Source organism: Myxocyprinus asiaticus, chromosome 16 (assembly GCF_019703515.2).
Source record: "Myxocyprinus asiaticus isolate MX2 ecotype Aquarium Trade chromosome 16, UBuf_Myxa_2, whole genome shotgun sequence".
Taxonomy (NCBI): Eukaryota; Metazoa; Chordata; class Actinopteri; order Cypriniformes; family Catostomidae; genus Myxocyprinus; species Myxocyprinus asiaticus.
Window position 1 is genome coordinate 12,728,110 of NC_059359.1, and position 23,431 is coordinate 12,751,540.

General features: G+C 37.9%; 1 protein-coding gene across 1 annotated transcript in view; it reads right to left on the minus strand.

Moving 5' to 3' along the window:
* LOC127454106 (ER membrane protein complex subunit 2) overlaps positions 1-18,444 on the minus strand; it is a 51,624-nt gene extending 33,180 nt beyond the window's left edge. The window contains exons 1-5 of the mRNA XM_051721069.1: positions 18,379-18,444; positions 17,414-17,527; positions 8,774-8,838; positions 4,535-4,620; positions 2,223-2,280 (exon numbers count right to left, since the gene is read on the minus strand). Coding sequence (XP_051577029.1) covers positions 2,223-2,280; positions 4,535-4,620; positions 8,774-8,838; positions 17,414-17,527; positions 18,379-18,418 — 363 coding nt within the window. The 5' untranslated portion in view covers positions 18,419-18,444. The remainder of the gene's footprint in view (positions 1-2,222; positions 2,281-4,534; positions 4,621-8,773; positions 8,839-17,413; positions 17,528-18,378) is intronic.
* Between the last annotated feature and the right edge of the window lie 4,987 nt (positions 18,445-23,431).

Sequence of the window (23,431 nt, forward strand, 5' to 3'; positions counted from 1 at the left end):
ATTCCCAATGCGCTCTAAGTCCTCGTGGTCGCATAGTGATTCGCCTCAGTCCGGGTGGCGGAGGACGAATCCCAGTTGCCTCCGCGTCTGAGACATTCAACCCGCGCATCTTATCACGTGGCTTGTTGAGCGCGTTGCCACGGAGACATAGCGCGTGTGGAGGCTTCACGCCATCCACCGCGGCAACCACGCTCAATTCACCATGCGCCCCACCGAGAACAAACCACATTATAGCGACCACGAGGAGGTTACCCCATGTGACTCTACCCTCCCTAGCAACCGGGCCAATTTGGTTGCTTACGAGACCTGGCTGGAGTCACTCAGCACACCCTGGGATTCGAACTAGCGAACTCCAGGGGTGGTAGCCAGCGTATTTTACCACTGAGCTACCCAGGCCCCACAAAAGCTGTTGATTGAGCTTAACTTGCGAACTTTATGAACTCCAATGAACCTGGAACATTCCTTGGAACAGACAGATTTCACAACAGGCTTGTGCTTCAGGTAAAAAGAACTGCATGTAAATACCATATTTCACAAATTATTTCTACCTGCAGGTGTTTAGTAACAGGATATCATATTTGTCCTGATGGTTTTCATTACTACGGCAGGCAAGGTTCACACAAAATGCAACACTTTGATGGGGACATTTGCAAAATCACATTAATGCCACATTGTATTTACACAACATGTTGAGCTTGGACAACACTAGGACACTGGGAAACACATTTCCCCGAGGGGAAATTTATTTAATATCTTCTGGATGTTAACAGAGGCGAAAGCGATATGATTACTAGATTTTGAAAAATAGCACTGTAACCGCATTGGTTTGATGATATCCATTTATGTCGATCTTCTCAACTTCCCATTTACATGCCGTTAAATGTGCTTGCAATTTAACCTTGATCATGGGAATAGGGAGAGCGCCTCGGTTGAAATGCACAAAAAACAAACAAAGGAGAGCTCTCGTTTTCAGAGGGAGAAAGACAGATAGGAACTGTTTGGTCCAGCGGTAACAGATAGTTAAACAAATAGCAATGGTAATGATATAACACATGCGGGGACAAGCGAAGAGTAGACAGGCTGTGATTTTCTTTGCTCACAAGATGAAGACGATGGTAGTTTCAGGGAGAAAACAAGCAGAGAATGATCACCGGGGGCTTTCTTGCGGGTTTATTGACTTTGCCAGCAAAGCCTCCATGTTTTAAACTGCTTCATCTCACACACCTTGCCAGCCCCGAAAAATGTTTGAAACATCTAAGCAAGTCCACGTGTTAAGGCAGCACACAAAACATATTGTGCGTCTTCAAGGAAAGGCCAAAACAAATAAAGTTACGAAAACACTTTTGAAACATTTACTTTCTTTCATGGCTACATGTCCTCATATAAGAACGAAGGGCAGGTACAATGGGTTTTAAGGTGGTTGTGGGAAAAGACTGGAAAAGCACAGAGTGCACTTGGATAATGTAAACCATTCAACTGAAACTCAATATGTATTCAGTAAATAAAAAAAAAGATTGCTTGCGTTACGCCAATAAAAGAGAAATCAATATTAAACTGTACATTTGGGCTTTTAATACCTAAGTGATCTTTGAATAAATAAGTTTAGACCAAATCACATACTTTGTTATCTAAAGGTTAAAGGTAAATAAAAAATGGGGTCACAGGAAGAGCGATAAATCCTTGTCTTAAAAAGACAAAGCATTTATTTTTGCTGAGGTTGCCACCACCATGTTTAATGCAACATAAGTCCATAAATCAATGCCCTTTGTTACCTCACACACTCATTTGTGTTGCGTTTAAATGTGTGTGTGTGTGTGTGTGTGTGTGTGTGTGTGTGTAAGTGTGATTTTAGGACAGTGGCTGAGGTCATCAAGGGGAAAGAGAATTTAAAGGGAGTTTTTTTCACCCAAAAAATGAGAATTCTTTCATAATTTACTTTCCTCCATGGAACACAAAAGGAGATGCTAGGCAGAATGTTAGCCTCAGTCACCATTCACTTTAATTGCATTTTTTTTCCCATACAATGAAACTGAATGGTGACTGAGGCTAACATTTTGCCTAATATCATCTTCATTGGTGTTTAAAGGAACATTTCAGGTAATACAGGGTTGGAACAACATCAGGGTGAGTAAATTATGACAGATTGTTTATTCTGGGGTAAACTATCCTTTTAAGCTTAAAACAAGCTTCAACCACAATTTCAAGAGATTTTTTTTGCTTACCGTATTAGTCGGGTCATCTTGTAGTATTGAGTCGTACAGCTTATTGGCATCATCGTACCTTCGCAGACAAAAAGACAGATCATGTTTTAGAAAATCAATAGGAACACCAACCATGCAAAATTAGGTGGTAAGGATATCAAATAAAGTTCACAGTAACCAACTTTTTGTATACAGAGCGGCTTGTTTCTATAGTGACCGAGAATAGGTTTCATCAGTGTATCTAAGCGGCAGAAATAAACAGTCATTAAAGCCGCTGCTCAAATAGCCAGTGTTGTGAGAGGTTTACTAGCTCCACAAAGAGTGTAATCCACAAACATGATTGCATGCACTTTGATTTACCTCTAAACAAATCAGCCTGCACTTCCACCACAAATCAGGCATCATTTCTAAGCCTTTCGCTTAAAAGGCATTCCGAGGCAGGACGTATATGAGTTGCAGATGCAAAAAAATAAATAAATATACTCAAAGCACATAAGAACATCATACGGGCTGGTCGGAGATTGCCAAGTGTTCAAAACAAGGTTATGAATTATGATGCTTAAAGGCATGGTGACTAAGACTAATACACTGTCTAACTTCTTGTTTTGTGTTCCACGGAAGAAAGTAAGTCATACGGGTTTGGAAAAACACAAGGGAGAGTAAATCAAAAAGATGACAGGATTTAAATTTTTTGGTGAACTATCCCCTAAACTCCAATAGCCTATTCTGAGTAATGGAAGGACAATGCCGCAAGCACTTCACTTGTCATCTTGAATGAATGTGGCGGGATGAAATGGAGCTTGTTTTTATTAAGGACAACCTGCAAAGCTAATGCTTACACAGCCAAAGCCCAGGCCTTCTGATCAAAACCTGTTTCAGCCCACAACCAACAACAGAAGCAGTTCTGGTTCCTATTATCACAGAGTTCCAATGCCACTCCTTCTCTCACATCCACATTAGACCTCAATCACTCTCTGGCACATCTCACATGGCACCAGCCGCTTTAACTTACTCTATTTATGTAAAATTCAGCCGTGTGGGAGCGGAGAAGAGAGTTTCATTTAGGCCAAGCGTCTGATGGCAATTAGACCCAAATTTGCAGTTTATTTAATCTGACTGTGCAGGAGCAATCACTCACAATTAAGGAACAACCCATGGCATAACTGATAAACTAGCCAAAGACATGGTGACCAGACCGAAATAGATCTGAAATCCTGCTAAAATACTATACATTAACATCAATTTACAACAGGCTAAATTGTTCGCTCAAACGAGAGTGAGAAACACTATTAGAGAGAAAACAAAGACCCTAGGTAGGGCTGGGCAATATACCGAATAAAACCATATAAATATAGAATAGAAATGTATTTTGTTTCCATTGCAGTTATGCAAAATGCTGCCACATGGTAGGACATGTGTGTTCCAATCTTTTTACATTTAGAAAGAAAATTAGAAAGAGCTTAATAAAAATAAAAAAAAAGCTGTGTACTTGTGGTGTGGAACTCGGCTAAGCACTGCCTTTGCTTAGTTACTGTTGGATTATTAAATAACATCTTAATCAAATATGCATTTATACCTAGTATACAATCAGCAAAAAGGTTTCCAGTTTCCAGTGGAGAAAAAAAGTGTGTGATAAAGGATTTGCTTCAGAATCAATTAAAAAGAGAGAAGCCTCCATTATGGTTTGGAATGAAAAGTGATGCTGAGCAAATAATATCGATAAAACGTTTTAAATGTATTAATTAATCAATAATTTGTTATTTGTTGTTTAATTGCAATATACTGAACATAAATGATGAAATAAACAAAAGGTTTAAGTACAGAAATGTGTAAAAAGTCTACCAAAGAAACGTGCATTATTTTTCAGAAGTTTTCTATAAAAAATTAAAAAATAAATCAAAAAAGTGTATATCGTGACATGTATTGTTATCGATATAAAAATATTCAAGAATATTGCGATATAAATGTATGCTAATATCAGGTTCGTGAGACAGCCCATGTTTACAGGTCTGGCCAGCCTTGTTTTCCCAACTAGGGAGACAAAAGGAAAGCGAGACAAAGAAAAAGAGCAGATGAAAACAATAAACGAACTCCCAGAATAATAGCTGGAGAGACCACTTCCATCTTCAGAATTCCTTGCAAAGGCAAAAGAGCAACAGGACTATCAAGTGCTGAAGCAAGCTCTCTCGCTTTCCCACTTAGCAGAAGGAACACTGGCTTGCAAAATAAACAACCTTCCTTCCCACGCATCCTTCCACTTACATCCCAGCACCCCTCACCCTTTCAGCTAATCCAAGGCTGTGGTGTTAAGATGGTGCTGCGGTGTATCTTACCTCTCCAGAGCCTCCAGCCGCATCCCTGCTAATCGCTTCACTCTGTGACTGTCTGGAAACTGCCTCTTCAGCTCCTGTAGACAACTCTATGCAGAAAATAACAACAGTGGGAATGACTGTGTGAACATGCACACAATGCATCCATTTTCACCAAAATAAGATTCACGAGGTAAATAAATTAAGCAGATAACCTGAAGTCCCTTTTATAATTTTATTATAAAATATAATTTATAAAATATAAAATAAAATATTATAACAATATTAATAACTGATTATTATAAAACAATAAAACAAAGCAGTTAACCTTAAAGTCTCAACTATTTGTCAATTAATTGTTGATTACGTGTTGATCAATCATGATTAATTCCCAAAGAAAGAATTAAAATAATATAAATATTATTCAGCAGCTAAGCAAAATACAAAGCAATAAACCATAAGTCTATTTGTTTACTATTTGTCGATTAATTGTCGATTAATTGTCAGTTATTTGTCGATTAATTGTCAGTTATTTGTCAATTAATTGTGATTCACTGCCAAAGGATTTAAAATAATGAAAATATGTTTGATAAGGTAAACAAACAAAACAAGGAAATTAACCTCAAATCAGAATTATGTGTTTATTAATTGTTGATTTGTCACGATTCATTCCCAAAGAAAGAATTAAAATAACAAAAATAAGATTCAGTAGGCATCAAAATACAAAGTGGTTACCCGAAAGCCACAATTAATTGTTGATTAATCACAATTAATTCAGCCCTATACACTGCAAGTAAATCACTTGCAAAAGTGACCAAATTCTACACTATGCGACAAAGATTTCTGTTATTAGCCACTGGCTAGTAAATATCAGATTTCACTTGCCGGTGATTGAGTTGTGTAGTGGTGAAGAACTTTAGCACAGAGATCCTTTCACTGGCTGCTGTGTCTCATGAGCGCGCACTCTATTTACCTTATTTGGCTGCAATGGGTCCTGAGTTGTTGTGGATTGTGGTGTCACCATCTCTTAAGTAGGGCCATGATATGCCATAGTTACATTTACATCGCATTTAACTACGTCAACCCTGATTTTGCTAAAACTTCTCCACGGACAGTTTTCACAACGTTCTCTGTTTTACAGCACTGCTACAGACCAGTGTAAGTGGAAGCTGGACATCTGTTGGAAGGTAAAAAAAAAGTGTTGCAAACTCGAAAGCTTGTACTATAAATATTTTGCAAATATAAGTCAATTCACATTATGCGAGTAAAGTTTGCTTTGACTCGTTCCGTTATTAGATCCATTTTCATTTTATAACGTCTTTTTTTAAAGGGGTCATGTCTTGAGGAATCACATTTTCCTTGATATTACGAAATATAAGAGGACATTCTACTTTAAAAAAATACTGTAAATTTCAGAATTCAAAAATTGATCTCAAGTGCAATAAAAGCATTTATTGAAACCAAGCTGCAAAAACATATCGTTCTCTACTTCCACAAATTCCCTGTCACTAGGGGGCTCATTAATTCATGATGAGCCTCTATAGCAACAACATCAACAACTGTACTTTACATCATCGCACCCTTGGCCCCGCCCACTGGTGCTTCAGTTTGTAAACGGAGAGAGAGCAGGACAGACAGACCTAGTGTGGCCTTCTAACTATTCCTGAACACCAAAGGGGACCCATCTGTAGTATTTCGAATTCTTTTTGTATATAAACATGCACTAGACAGATGTCTTCGACCGTTGTCATGTTTCTCATTATAGTCATTTTAATCATTATTATAAATGCAATTTCATGATATCATATAAATTGATAGAACCCTCAATGTGTCCGTAGAGGATTGCAATTCCAAAGGAAGAAAATAAAATATAAAAAGAAGATCCAACAGTTAAACAAATGTAAAGAAATGAACCTTAAATCACAATTATTTGTTGATTATTTATTAATTAGTTATGATTAATGGCCAAAGATGGAACATGTTTTTGGCACAAGAGTTTAAGTGAAAATGCAAAGCTTGTTGGATTTACAGAGCACTAGAAAATTATATCACATCTGTCCAGGGTGATAAAATTTGGGCTTCATAAATTTTTTTTTATCCACAGAGCTTTAAAACTTTATAGATCTACTCTAAAAAGTGTGATGTGACTAGTCTGACATGACAATATTACAGCAAAGGTTTCTGCTGACCATAAAGTGAAACAGTAACTTTCCTGTCCGTGGGTGCCATGATAAACAAATCGGCCATACAGCTGTGAGGGAAAACGTGAAAAATTGCAACTGACGTGGGTGAGAATTAAGAACACTGCACAGCGGGATCCCACAATTCCACACTGGCTACTATAAAAAGCAGAGGCAGTATTCTACTTTTACCAGTTCTTTCCCTCCAATATGAATTGAGCCCTGTTTTTTTTTTTTTTTTTTTTTCACACACTCATGACTTGGTGAGGAATGGTTACTGACAAATCCAATGTTTTCCTGGTTCGAATGGAAAGTTTGCTCTGTGGCTTAGCCCAGCTGACCCATCAGGCACACAGACGGTTTTTCACGCTGCTTTTCTAGCCACTACTAAGAACCTCAGAAACTGACTACTTTAAGAGTCTCAAGTCAACAAGGAGGAATTAAGTAAACTTTTTTTTTTTTTTTTTTTTTAAACAGCTGACAGAGTAGGGCTGTATATGATTAATCGAATAAATAAACGAGATTACAATTACAGTTTTTCCGCAATTAACTAAACGCGAAGTGTCAATTACAGCATTCCATTTAGGTCAGCTACTGTTGCGTGAAAATAAAGCAATTAGCCATGAAAGGCTGTGCATTACAGTGATTTTACCACTGGTAAGGGTGTGCATGAAACAGACACCACTGTTCAATTAACAGACAAATTCAATAATGATCGGAATAAACAATTCTTCCGCCATGCGATATAGGTCACAAGTATAAATGTAGGCTGTTTGCGATTGCAAAGCTACGTAGCAACTTTGCGCATTAAAATACATTGTGCAATCATAGGTGTGTTTATAGTCATTTTGCAACAGCTCTGAATGCGAGTCGGAACTATGCATTTTATTTAGTTCTATTCACAACTATTTTTTTCAGGCTGATCTCATGAAAATTACATGACTGTGGTGATTTTTTTGCAAAATGATATTATGTGGTTCATAGCACATATCATGGCAGTTCCAATGTAAACTGTCTACTGTGTGATGCTAAGAGAGTTAAATATTCTTCCAAACAGATTACGTTTTTAAGGGTAATGCTCTATCGTGTTTTAGATCAGCAAAACCTACCTCCTTACCCTTAACCTAACCGAAAGTGTCTTAAAAAGCAAATGTGTCATGAAATATTCAATTGGTCATTTTGTGGTGCTTCTATGACACTTTCGGTGAGTTGACTCCAATGCTCTTCAGGACTTGTACCCCAGTCCTTTGTATCGCAATGCTATATCACTTGAGCTACCATGCAATTTGATCACGCTCGAACAAGTTTGTAAATGTAGTTGCTTATGTGCTGCAATGTTTAAAAGCCATGCGCTATAGTGAAAGTGCTTTGAAGTCATAAGATAGCATTGTGTGAGTGAAAATAAGTGTTTATTATCTGATAATCTAACATTGTATGGTGAAATGCATGAAAGTGATTAAAAGTTATTATTGCTGTAGTGCCTCTAGTGTTTATTTCACCAGGAAATTGCAGCAATACGTACAATCAGCCACATAAAAATAATATAGTATAGTAGGGTATACTATACTAGTAGGTATAGTAACGTGATTCTATGAGACCAGGTTGTGTTTTTTGGAACAGTTGAGCATTTTAACCAATCACAGACTTTTTTTGTTGGTCACTTACTGCGTATAATTTATTTGTAATTTGAATAACAGTTTAGTTTCTATGCTGCTGAAAGGGCTAAAGTGAAGTTCATCATTTAGCAATAAGTAATTCAAGAACACAGTTCTCAGGTCATTTTAGATGTGTAGCCACACAAAATAAGTATTTTAATGCAATTAATCAAAATGAACCACAATTACAATGTCAAAGGGGAATATGATTTTTATCATAATTGTGCAGCCTACCACAGAGTACCATTGTTATTTTTCACCATCCCTGATTTCAATCTTAAGCAAATTGTTTTTCCAAATAGAACAGGCAGAGTGATGTGTTTTGGACGGGTAAAAACCATTATATGTTTGGCAAATGGGGTGACAAAGTAGCCTGTGAGAGATGAAGTTGGGTGAGTGAAAGAGAAAGTTACTTAAAGAAAACTCACCCAGGCCAAATCGTCCCGACTGCAGTCCAGTGCGGAAATCATCACCTGCTCATAAATTATCCAAACTGGGCACAGGAGACAAACAAAAAATTACACCATATTAGTAGATCCAATTTTTCTGCCTGGTAGCATAGATGTTGGATTAATTTCAAGCCCGCGTGGACTCCTTTCAAGCAAACTGTGACGTTTCTTCTCTGTATCATTAGAAAAGACAATTTTTAACATCCATCAACAACAGTTTGTCTTAGTAATCTCTGGGTGTAGGCGAGCTGGCAGACCATATGGAAACAGTCAGGAAATTCACGCCACCATGCCAAATAAAACTAAGATGCTAATCCTTAGTATAGTCATCAGTTTTATGTATCAGTTCAGTCAAACACCGAAAAGGGTGACCAATTTATTAGCCTCTTTTTGTCATGACATACATAACATGCTGAAATTACACATATATTGTCACCTATGCTCAAAGACTGTATAATAACTTTGACTTTAAAAATATAACTTGACTGCAAATGACAGACGAGAGAAATGAAGAATTCCAAAATGTTCAAAGGGGCGGTCACACTGGGCTTTGTGTTGCATTCACTTCCATTCATACACACGCAAACGTGGGAGAGTGGAAACGTAAGCACATTCAGAGAAGTTACATCTTTCGTTTTGTTTCAAAGTTTAAGTTCGGTGAACTATAACATGTGAAAACGTATACGGAAAAAGATGTTTGACGGTGATCTAAACGTCACAGATTTATTTCTTGGCTTAAATTAATATTCCGGGTTCAATACAAGTTCAGCTCAATCGACAGCATCTGTGGCAAATTTATTTTGGCATGTACATCCTTTTCTTTAAAACAAGGACATATCAGGGTTCTAATGAGGCACTTACAATGGAAGTGAATGGGGCCAATCCGTAAATTTTAAAATACTCACTGTTTCAAAAGTATAGCCACAAGATTTAAACAATATATGTTTTAACATGATTTTAGTGTGATAAAAATCGCTTACTAACTTGTGTGTAACATTATAGCCAATTTTATTGCCATAATGATGTTATGTAAACAAACCCTAAAACGACTGAAAAAATTCTAATTTAAACAACTTTACAGCTCAAATAATACATGAGTTTTAACAGAATTAATGTGCTTTTATAAAATTATAAGCTTCACATTTCTGTCTTTAAACCCTCCAACAATGGGCCCCATTCACTTCTATTGTAAGTGTCTCAATGTAACTTCGATTTTTGCTTTTTTTTTTAAAGAAAAGGACAGATGAGTCAAAATAATTTTTTGATAACATTGTCACAAATGCTGTCGATTGAGCTTAACTTGTATTGAACCTGGAATACTCCTTTAAGACAAAGAATACAAACTTCAAAGCTGTACGGTTTGCGGTGTTGTGCGGAAAAGCATTTAACATTTTGAATTAATTTGTTAGTATTTATTAAAAAAACGAATGTCCTAGGGCCAAAACAAGCAAACGTGTGGTGTTTTTATTTTTAGCTGTTTTTATGATTCCAAGTCTTGCTTTGATAATTACCATCTTGTTTCACAGTCAATTTAAGAGCTGGTTTCAATCAAACCAAGCTGTGTAAAGTATTTACCCGGCTCTTTAAAGACTGTATGAATCATAATAACAACAGCAACAAAAAAAAGCTTCTGCAAATACAGTACATCATCCATCAATACAGCGCAACTCATCACATAGCAAGTGCTCTTCCTCAGTTTCAAGGTGTAATTCCAGAATTCACAACATTCAGACATTTGAGTTGAGTGGAATGGTGAACAATGCATATCTACAAGATTATCACTAATCTTTGGTTCGTTCTATCGTTAAGGATATAGTTCACCCAAAAATGAAAAATTCTGTTTTTATTTACCCACCCTCATGTTGTTCCAAACCTGTATGACTTTATTCTTCTATGCAACACAAAAGGAGATGTTTGGCACAATGGCAGCCTCAGCCACCATTCACTTTCACTGTATGGAAAGAAAGATGCAATGATAGTCTGGAAGTTTGTGTGAAGATTTTTCATATTTTTCCTTTTGTGATCCCAGTTGAAAAAAGTCATTGTGGCAGCGGGGGCGCGGTCAAGCATCTCTCCGGAGAGAGAGAGAAAGCGGTAAGGGCGCTTACACCTGAGCTAAATTATGTCTAACACTTGTCTCTAATTTCAGTGAGCACGGGGAGAGCGGCATAAATAGGGCCACGCAGCACTCAGACGAGAGAGAGAGACTGGACACGAAAAAGCCGAGCCAGAACCAAGATTTTGGAATATGAAAGTTTACTTGTGAAACAGTGTGTGATAGTGTTTAGCTTAGTGTTTTAGGAAAGACTGTGTATCGGTGTTGTGAAGAGGGAATAATAAAGCCTCACCCTAAGAAGGAAAGCTGCTTCTCGCCTCCTCTTTTACAGTCATCCTGGTTTGGAGTGACTTTAGGGTGAGTAAATAATGACAGAATTTTCAATTTTGGGTGAACGATTCCTTTAAGTAAATAGGAGTCCCATCTAGATGTTTGAAACGCTTCCTAGAGCCACGAAAATCTTCATTATTTTTCGTTTGCTTAGAAGAGCACAAGTAGTGCAGTAAATGTCTTTTTGAGGGCCATTTGGCAAATTACGTCTTGGCTACTTCATTGTTGTTTGCTACGATTCCTCAAACAGTGGTGGCGTTTTCTGACGAAACAGCCAAAAGACGATTAATAGTAGTTATTTGAGATTACATGTGGTTTTAAAATAACAATATGGATGAGACAAATAAATGGCCTAAATTCAATTTGAGTAGAAAAGAGCTCAATTTTTACAATTGCTAAACCAAAATTGTCATCTATAAGAGTGACTTTCAGAGCCAATATTAAGAATTGGATCACCTCAAAGATAATGATTTTAGCTGAAGAGAGTTTTGGCTTTAGTGGTGATGTTTGACAACACGATTGCAAGACTTCATCTGGTTGTCTGGCTCAGAAACCGATGACTGACCAAAGCAAATAAACATTAAGCCATCTGAAATGTTTCTGCAATATAATCTGTTTTTAATTAGAAAACAGAAAGGTCTTTTGTTATTAAACCTTTAAGGAGAAATCAAGACCAGAGAAACAAAAAAAAACAAAAAAGGTGCATGTTCTTTTCCGCCCTTTGCAATAGTCATATTCAAGAGGTCAGAAACTAGACACTAACACAATACTTCCATTAGAGAGTTCCAAAAGTAAATAAGATTAGCTTTTAAAAGTGACTGAACACTGGGTTTTGTTGCAAACTGATTGCTAATTATTACTTATTTGTCATTTTGCTGATGCAAAGCAACTTAAAGCAGACTACACTCTTATTACAGGGAGACTCCCCTGAAGCAAACAGGTTTATTGCCTTGAAAATGGGCACAAGCAGCACAACCATAATTTTAACGACCGTCTCTTTTCAAGTTTGAGCTGACAACCTTTCGGTTAAGAGGTCAGATTAACCTTTCGGTTTTCATCCATGTAAACCTCATTCCCGGTTTTTGAGACAGAAGCTTCCACTTGAAATGAAAATGGTTTTGGAATCAAGCGATTTTATTTATATATTCAATTCAAATCAATTAATATTATATATATATATAATAGTAATATGAGCTGTCACTGTTTGAAATAATGTGTACAATTTACAAGCATTTACATTGAGTTTACATTAATTTGTATAAAAGCATTAAAGTACTGTCTCTTTAAGAGGTCAAGGAGCATCTCACAGTGTTCTGGTTCAGTGAACATTTAAAGCGACAGAAGTCTTTTGATTTCTTTACCGTATCCGTGTTACGTGTGATTAAAATCAAGAGCTGGGAAGTTTTTCCGATTTTTCAGATAAATTCGAATTTGCGTATTTACATGATTGTTTCTTTTTTTTTAAATCGAGAAATCGAAATGTTACAAAAAAATATTGCAATCGCAATAGTTAGATATGTTGTAAATCCACCAAAGGGTGAATAAGGAAGAGAAGAGAATTCACAGCGCTTGTCTTAATGCCGCTCCCGATCTGATCAGCTGCACGTGTGTGGCGTGCTCCAGATGAATGTGACAGTTTAACAATAAAGAGACTGAGATAAAAGACAGTGGTAATATTCCCAGTACGATTGTACACAGTGTGATTGTAGCTCAGCTTCGTCCATCATGCAGTTATACACCAGCTTAAGACCATAACTGGCCTCGGCATGCGTGTATTGATGAATGGTCTCCTTTTTCTTTTTTTACCCATAAAAATGCGTTAGTTATGTGATAAGCTATATATGGGAGAATCAAACATCTGCCGCTCCTTTTGCCATGATGATTCAGACAGATCGCTAATTATTGCTTTGTTTTGTGACGTGTTTCAAGTGTACTGCATCTATAGCCAACATTTGGCAAGCGATCATTTTGACAAACTTTGCTAAGTGAATTGTAATGAATTGTAATAAATTATTTAATATTGCTGTGCTGCTCATCATGAACCGCTAGAGGGCGCATCTCTATCTGCAGGGGTTAATGAATATGCACACAGATTGTTTGATATACAATGAATACTTTCTATATAAACTTGATTATTTATTGATATTGATTTCTAGATAACTTTCTAGATAGACTTGGTTTAGATAAAATGAATACCTAAACTGGCTAAGAGTTATTTAGCAGATTTATTATTCTATTATTTCTGAACATCTGGGTTTATTAGATTTTACATTTACACTGTTGACAACTTCCCCCTGTGGTGCATATGTACATATTTCTTGCACACCTTTGTTTCCTATAATGAAAAGAACTTGGAATTCTCTAACCAGGTTGCCTTACATTCTAATAAAGAACATACAATTTGAATCATGTTGGAGTACATTTAAAAGTTGAAAAACTTGAATCGTAAATCATCCATAAGTTTGATAAAAATCGAGACTTTGTTTTTTTCCCATATTGCCCAGCCCTAATGCCAATTTACTATGCAGAGACAACTACAAGTAAATGATTCACAGGTTAATTTTCTTGAAAACTGTAAACACTGTCTGTGTGGCACTATAACAATTCCTGTTTGTTTTGAGGGACCTGCTAAGACCCACCCCACTTCTGTTTGAACAATAGAAGACAAGGGGCAAATTCAGAAAGCTGCTTTGAAAACACTGTTTACATGGACACCAGAAAGCGGGTTATTGCAAGAAAGCAGCATTCCGGTTTACATGCACTGTATAAGTGGCGTACACTTTCCTCCCATATACATGTGGCTCAGTAGTAAGCAGCTTTCTCTACAGCAATGTAATTACCCCACGATGCTTGTGTAAATAACAAACATGGTATCTGAGGAAGACTTAACTATTTTATTATCTGTTGCTTCACTTTATTCCCAAATATTCCAGAGTTGTTGCTGTGTTTGTTTCCTTACCTATCGCAACCTGCAGTGGAATTGTGCTTCAACAGTGGGGTTTATCTTTACATAAAACTCTGGGATACCCTCAATGTACCAGCGCATATATGCGAACGTGAGTGACCGTCGATATTTTACAGTGTTAATGGGTATAGTTTATAGCGTATGTGCTTTTCCTACTGTAGTCCCAGAAATGTTTTGTTGACACGCTGTCGTCCGCCAGGGGGTGGAGGAGCCCTCTGCCATCCACCAGGGGTCGGAGGAGCCCGCTGCCATTCGCCAGAAGGCAGAGGGACCCGCTGCCGTCCGCCAGGGGGCAGTGCAGCTGGTTTAGGACCATGTGGCAGCATGGTCGGGAACCGGAGTCAGCACCTCCCCTTCAGGAAGGGAGGGGGGGAGTAAGTCAGGCCAGGAGGTTTCCCTGACCTGAATCGGGCGTTGGGGGTATGTGAAGATTAGGGGGGCGTGGCCAGGCCGTAACGATGGACGCCTGGTGATGAATCAGCCCAATCAGCCGGGAGAGGGATAAAGAGGAGCCGGGGATGCCAGTTCGAGAGAGAGATGCACGCTGCCCCTGTATGTGTTCGCGTGCGTCAGTGTTTGTGTTGTGTTTAAGTTGTAATTAAAGTCTTTTTGGTTGATAACCCAGTTCCTGCTTCCTCCTTTCCCGATGAACAAGAGGCTTGTCTGCCACAGCCACATAAGCAGCTTTCTCCAGGAGAAACCTAGGTGTATTAAACAGCTTTCTCTTAATCCTTTAAACGGTGTAAGGAAATCGGCGTTCTCATTAACATGACGTTTCAGAACGCTGCTTTCTTCAAAAACCCTGGAATAACCCGCTTCCTTAAGTGCATGTAAACGTGGTCATTATTTCTGCAATTCCGTTCGGTGGCGCAAGTGTCGCAGAAATTACATACTTCAGCTTTAAATTTCTTAAAAGCTTAATTCAAGAACCTTAAGTACTTTAAGGACCTTGTGCGAACCCCGTAAACAGTAAAAAAGTTAAAAGTGATAGAGAGATTTTGATGTTTGATGGGTCATGTCATTTATGTTCACAAGGACAAAAAACAATGCTGCAAATTTCAAAATATGTGGAAATTTGATATATTGTCCCATCTCACACACCATTAAATACACACATGAATATAAACGTAACATAACAAATTCCTTATTTTGTTGTGTGGAAAAAAGATACAATCAAAATGATTGGTGACAGGCTAACATTTTGCCTAATGTCTCCTTTTGTGTTCCATGGAAAAAGAAAGTCATATTTGGTTTGATACAACATGAGGGTGAGTAAATGATCAATTTACATTTTTGAGTGACTATTTGAACTACTCCTTTCAGTTCATCTTCATTCCAAGACTGTTTACATTGTCTAAAATGCAGTTGCCTGTAAAATAGGGTGACCAGATTCCTGCTTGTGGAAAACGGGACAGCACCCTCCCAGCAAAAATGAAATTCACATATCCTTACCTAGGCAGATTAATTCGAAGTAGAGGGTGCATCTGTAACTGTTGTCACCTTGTACTTTTTGCTGACATCACTTTTTCTCAATGTGCGCTTGTCTTTCAAGAGTTTATTGTAAAATGCAGAGCAGTCCAGTCCAAAATAAAGAAGTACGAAAAGCATTGCCTTTATTACTGTTACACTGAGTCGAGATTTATCCGATGTCCAAACTGCGTTCATTAATGAAAACACACGCTCCACAGATGCAGATGTCCCAGGCAGGCATAAAACAAACTCCACGACCTTGGGTAGGACTCCGAAATAGATGGTCTTGCTCTCCAGATCACAAAAAAACATCTGTCCATCTCTCAGACACAGCGGTCTTGTTCATGTTCCAATCAGTGATGCGACGAGTCCCACTCATCAAAGAGCGTAGTTTCGTCAATCAAACTGAGAGTGGGGATTCTGGATTAGAAGTGTTCGAGGTTGCTCTGAATGTCTTTCTACTCTGGGATGTCTCTCAGTAGGTCCCACTCAAGTTTTTCTGTGTTCTCCAATGAGCGGCTCCAATTTTGGAGGTAATCGACCTATGCTGAATAAAAGTTTCTCACTGCACAAAAGAAATCATCCGCTCGCATGTCACCAGCTTCAACCAGGGCATCCAACTGCTTTTTAATGTCAGAGGGTATGAATGACTCCTCCAGCCTGGCCTGCAAGACTTTTCTCAGGTCATGAATGTGCAAAGCCACTTCTGTGGCTGATATGTGGTCTTGCTCTACTATCTCCAGTGCACAGTAAAAAGTGGCTGTTTGCTTGAGTGCGAATCCAGTCCCAAGTTTAGATCTCTGAAAATGTCTCAGAAATTTTGGCCATTTTTTCTTGAGAAAGAAAGTATGCATGCAGACCATTGAAAATGTGTACTATTATTTCAAGAGCTGGACCAAGAGAGAGGAAACGTGTGTTGCCATGCTGCAGTAATTTCTGATAGTCCAGCTGCACAAAAGCAAGTACGTTGCATATGACAGCTTCAGATTTGATGCGGGCAGAAGAAAATTTTGGATCATACTCATACTTGATCAATTTCGCAGTGCAGTCAGCCGACTGAAAATTATGGCCGTGCACAACAGAATGATAAGCAAAAGGTCCTTCACTTGCATGCACCATGTCAGATTCGGAACTTTGCTCCACAAAAAAAATTAAATCGTTAACACTTGGTGTGGCACACTTACTTTTAGCAGCATCCACATTTTTGTATGAGCATGCTGCGCGATGTCGGCGCGGCCTCCATGGGCAATGGAAAAGCGAGCTCCACAAATCTCACACCTCACTTTACTAGGTTCTGTCTGTGACTCCTTTTTAGAAATATAAACTCTTTTTGAAGATCATCATTAAACGTACATGCACGCTTCCTTGACATTTTTCCAGCTGCAATTTCATCTGTGTGCCCTTTCAAACTGACTTTTCAATCAGTTCACTAACTGGATGTCTATTGATAGGGGATTGTGATTGGATAGTTTAATCCAATCATGTACTGCAAACAACACGTGTGAATTTTTTGGTTTTACAAGCCGTATCCTTGGCTACATTTGATTAGAATACTCACGTGACTGAGAAAGCTGCATAAGCGATAGAGAAATTTTAGGAAAGGGGAAATATGGGACGAAACATGTTTTTTTCAGAATAAGTCGGGACACAAGAAAAAGTGCTTGAATACGACACTGTCCAGGGAAAAACTGGACGTCAACTGGACGTTATCAACTTTAAGAGCACCGTAAAATGGAATGCGACGGAGAGGGGAGGTTCTTGTGCGTACATTTGTTTTGTTTACACCAATTGTACTTACTGTCATCCCCCAGTTTAGACGCATGCTCATTAATCAGTTCTTCACCAACATCCACAATCTGCTCACTGTTCCTGTAATTTTCTTCTCTCCACTTACGGAGTATGTCACGCATCTCTGAAATGTAATAAAGGAATGCATTAGCCTTTGGCTGAAACTTCTTTCCTTGTCAATTTATTTTTAATATAATTTATTGTATTTCTTTTTTTAAATTAAGCTGCCTGTCTTGTTTTAGCAGTCTGGTGCTTCAGACTGAAATGTTGCCTTACTCAGTTTTATGTCCAGCTTGCTTGTAGACTTTGGTTATATATTATTATTATTATTATTACTAATTTATGAATAGTCCAGATGAATACAACATCTTAACAATGACAGTCATTCTGATTATGGTGTCAGAACAGATTTAGGCCAAAATAGGAAAAAATGTAATACAATTACAACTTACTTGAAAAATAACATATTAGGTGCCTTGACGAAATGTACAATTATTACATAATTTTTAATCATTGACAGATTCATCATTACCCTTGTTAAGTCAATGTAACTACTTCAATAAAGCAAACTATAGTTTTTATGAAACATAGCAGCCTCAACTCATTTAGAAAATATAATTGGGTAGTAATGTTACATACAAAGATAAACACACTAACTCCGGCTAATAATCATTTAGCCATTCATGACATGTCCTATCATATATCTATATATTGCACAGTGTCTTTGCACTGAGCAACTTTCTTTTTTTTATCATGTATCTTTATGTTGCTTTTTAGAAAAGCGGTTTTTGTACTAGCATGTAGCTTTGTAGGCTAACTGGGTTCTTAGGTTGTGGTCTTTGATGAAAACCATAACAGTTATGGCACTTAAATCGCAAACATTTAAAACGTATATAACTTGGATAATGATAGAATTACTTAAGAGGAATTCTGATTTTACGAATACACGCTGTTAAAGAAAACAAAGTGATTTACCTTCCCAGCTGACATCGTAGAGCTCCGATATGGACGACATGTTTTCGCAGCACCGCCCCCAGCGATTTGATTGGTAGATACTTGTGACGTCGGTGGTTAACTCCGTGAGGAGGGGTCAATGAAGGGCAGAGGCCAAGCCCAGACCTGCCTCATACAGACAGGGGTCTAGACTTTCCATTAATATCAACGCATCGCTGTTTCTCTTTTCTTTGGTCTAACTTTGGTAACAACTTCAGTTGTAAACACACCATGGCATTTTTAAGTGGTTAGGATAACATAATAGAACTGCATTCATATTATAAAATCAGGTTAATGAGGCATAATTTCAAAGGTTTGGATTTGCAGATGACTCCACATTATTGTGTCAGAGCATTTTAGGCAAGAAATTAACCAAGAAATTAACCAAATATTCACGATAGGGTATGTAAAATGTAAAAATATAATAATATGTCTTTATCTATTTATTTGAATATATACTGTGCATATATTCCGTAAATTGAGTACATTATTCATAATGTGTACCTTCTAATGACCTGTATTTAATCTCTGTCTATCTATCTATCTATCTGTCTGTCTGTCTGTCTGTCTGTCTGTCTGTCTGTCTCTCTCTCTCTCTCTCTCTCTCTCTCTCTCTCTCTCTCTCTCTCTCTGTCTGTCTGTCTGCCTGCAGTATCTATCTAGAGACGATGTAAATGTGTGAGCCAAGCTGCTGTCAGACTAAAATGAGATTATGTCTATTTTATGTCCTGTTTTTTCTTTCTTTCTTTTTTCTTCTTTGGCATTGGACATCATCAAATATGTAAAGTGGATTTGTTAACAAAAATTTACTTTGTGTATGTTTGAAGTAAAGTATATTGAATTCCTGAGCTTTAGTCAATTTTACTGTATTACCATAGAGAGTCTTCGTAGCATTTCTAAAGGTTACTGTGGTTTTATGTGCTGTTTCTATTTTCTTTCTGTGTGTGCTCAATTGGTCTCTTAGGAGCTGTGGATCTGGCTCAGTGTGTGATTCAGTCTGCTGTGTGCACTCACCCAAGTGGAATCAGCACATGCTTGTTTATAGCAGCATAACCCTAAACTTGATGTCATACCCATTGTGGCTGCTGGTGCATTGTCAAAGCTTTACTGATGTTTTCATTTCCTAAAGGCCACTGCTGGCATGGTGGTGTGAAAAGAGCACCTTGAAAATGTAATTTCCTCCTGGGGATAAAAAAAAAACAAAAACAAAACACCTGATGTGTGGTCTATTGTGATCTGAGCTCTGGTGACTTGTGGGTTTGCACATGGATGGCAGTTACTTGATATGTGGCTGGGCCTTTTTAATGGAAAGCTAAAAGGTGAAATAACCATATTACTGTAAAACAAGCAAGCTTTAGCCTTTAGGATTTTCTCTTTAAAGGAATAGTTCTCCCATATAAAAAAATTCTGTCATTGCTTACTCACCCTAATGATGTTCTGTGGAACACAAAATGTTTTCGATACTTGCCACTCTTTTTCATATAATGAACATGAGTGAGGACTGGGACTGTCAAGCTCCAAAATGACACAACAAAAGCACTATAAAAGCAGTCCATATGACTTGTGCGCCATTGTGTGAGGAACAAACTGACATTTAAGTCTTTATTCACTGAAAACCTTTATATCTGCCCTAACTGTCCTTGGCCTGTTTGTGAGAAAAGTATTGATGTCCGATTCATGAATGAATGTATTAAGATGTGTTTCAGCATCGATGTGGTCAGCCCTAAATACAGGTCTAAACATAAGGTAATAGACTAAAATATTGGATAATTCTGCTTGACATGTTGAGTTTGTGCTTAGATTACATTTTAACCATATCTGGGAGAAACAGCGCATCGTTTTTTTTTTTTCTTTTTTTTACTTTGTTGTGCTTTATTATCATGCAGTAACGCAATGACAGTGATTGATGTATGTCATCATGAAACAGAGACCCTCCCTTCCAATTACGAACACATGTGGTCAAAGGAGATGTATTTAACTGACCAGGTGTAAACAGCAATGTGTCTCACCTCACCACATGTGATCGGATCACCCGAGATGCATTGTAATACTAGGTGGAAACGCGGTCTAACATTCTCCTTTTGTGTTTTATGGAAGAAATAAAGTCAATACAAGTAGAAACAACATGCATGAGGATGAGTAAATGATGACAAAATTTTCATTTTTGGCTGAACTAGTCCTTCAAAGGCCCATTGGCAACCTGTGCAGCGGACCAGAGAAGCACAGTCTCTCTTGGAGTTGTTAATACAGAAGACACCTCCCGTTCACAGCTTTGACGGTTTACTTTGGAGCTCCGTTTGTTGCCAGAAGTGCCACCATGAGGAGAGATCAATGGTAGCCATTTGAAAACCAAAATTGTGCTTCTTAACTACTGTTTGCATAGTTTTCCATGCCTCTGGAGCACCACATGTGACACGAGGTAGACCTTTGTTTCCCCTTATATGCCTGGTGCCACTGAAAGAGTGCATTCACTGAAATTCTTTAGACATTTTATTATGATTTCTGACAGAAGTAGTCAGGCCTGTTGATCTCTGGCACAAGCAGTTATAAAACCAAATTTGGAGCAATGGGTGAGGTGTTCTGTGGCTTTAAATAACCACTGAGCTTTTCCAGTCTTTTTACCCAAGCAATATCTTCCAATTACAGAAAATGAAGGCAGATGCAATTTACAGCAGCATTTGAGCCCACCCTTTGGAAGCCACAGGTCTGTGTTTGCTTTGAAAGCGAATTTCAATCCCACTCTCACAGGATCACTTTCCGCCTTAGACAAATGATACACGTGATTTTAGCTCCGCGCCTGGTCTGTTATGACGAAGTTTCTTCCAAGGGGCCTTTGACCTGTGCTATAGCCATAGCGTGAAGCCAGTGGCGGGAAATCACAATTATGTATTCCCCCAGTCCCCACATCCAATACACACACATATACTTTTTTCCCTTTTTCTTTGTACTTACACATATACACATTCATAGACACTCACAAATGCATCACACACTTGTTCCAGTGCAAAGAACTATATTCAACTCTTGATCCTGTGACATAGCATTTTGAAGCAAAGGGTGTATGGTTCCCCACATAACTGGGTCAAAGATTGCGCTCACAAAGGGCAATTTCTATATTTTAGAACAGAGCATGTATAGCAAATATATAGGCTATTAATAATATACATTTTCAAGACTTTTACACAACTTTTTAGGATTTTATTCATTTAAATGACTTTTGCAGTGTTTACTGGATAAGCATTTCACTCACAAAAAGCTATTTCTAGCCAATATATTAAATTTTTTAGGTGAGCGAACATAACTAGAAACATTTATGTGCACAATAGAAATTATTTTTATTCATTTCAATGACTTTTCCAGTCTTTCTTAATTACTGTATATATATATATATATATATATATATATATATATATATATATAATTTAATAGAGATTTCCCTCACAAAAAAGCAATTTCTAGCTAACATATTCAATATATTTTAGAGCTAGAACTATAAAAATGTATATTCAAAACTTTTCAAGATTTTATTAATTTCCATAACTTTTCAAGTCACACGTTAGTACTGGATAATGATTTTTAAAACATTATATATAGTTTGCACTCACAAAGAGCATCTTCTAGCCAATATATTTTAGAGCTGAGTTTAACAAAAATAGAACACTATGGTCCTAATAGAGCTGTTCAGGTTGTAGTCCAAAAACCTGGAAGAAAATTCGCCATGGGTTTCCTCTGGATTTTCCTATGGGTTTTTATGATGAGGTTTTAGAACTTATGTGTAAAATAAGGTCTGTGGTAAACACTACTTGACGATACGTGAACATTTTGTTCTACAACATAAATTACACACAGTCATACATAAATGACATGAATTTTGAAGCCGTATTGAATTACATACAAAATTACAAAACATCCATGTATCGTCAAGTAATGTTTACCACAGATGTTATATAACTCATAAGTTTAAAAACCCCATTATATGCTGACTACCACCCCCAGAGTCACGAGTTGAAATCCATGGCATGCTGAGTGACTCCAGCCAGGTCTCCTAAGCAACCAAATTGGCTCGGTTGCTAGGGAGGGTAGAGTCACATGGGGTAACCTCCTCGTGGTTGCTATAATGTGGTTCTCGCTCTCGGTAGGGCGCGTGGTGAGTTGTGCGTGGATGCCATGGAGAATGGCGTGAAGCCTCCACATGCGCTATGTCTCCGTGGTAATGCACTCAACAAGCCACATGATAAAATGCACGGATTGATGGTATCAGACACGGAGGCAACTGAGATTCGTCCTCCGCCCCCTGGATTGAGGCGAGTCACTACGCCACCACGAGGACTTAGAAAGATTGGGAATTGGGCATTCCAAATTGGGGAGAAAAAGGAGGGAAAAAAAAAAAAACATTATAGGAACTCATAGGAAAATCCAGAGGAACCCATGGAGAATTATATTTCGGGTTCGCCTACAAATTTGCATCGCGGCTGTACATCTCTATAAAGTGCCCAACATGGTCTTCTGCTGTTGTAGCACATCCACCTCAAAGTCGAAATGATTTGCATTTTGAGATGCTATTCTGCTCACTACAAATGTACAGAGTGTTTATCTGAGTTACCGTAGTCTTTCTGTCAGTTCGAACCAGTCTGGCCATTCTCTGTTGACCTCTCTCATCAACAACACAATTTCGTCCACAGAACTGCTGCTCACTGGATGTTTTTTGTCTTTGCCACCATTCTGAGTAAACTCTAGAGACTGTTGTGCATGAAAATCCCAGGAGATCAGCAGTTACAGAAATACTCAAACCAGCCCGTCTGGCACCAACAATCATGCCATGGTCAAAATCACTGAGATCATATTTTTTCCCCATTCTGATGGTTGATGTGAACATTAACTGCAGCTCCTGACCCGTATCTGCATGATTTTATGCATTGCACTGCTGCCACACGATTGGCTGATTAGATAATCGCATGAATAATAGGTGTTCAGGTGTTCCTAAGTGCTCAGTGAGTGTATATTCAGACATTTCCATTACTTTTCCATTACTTTT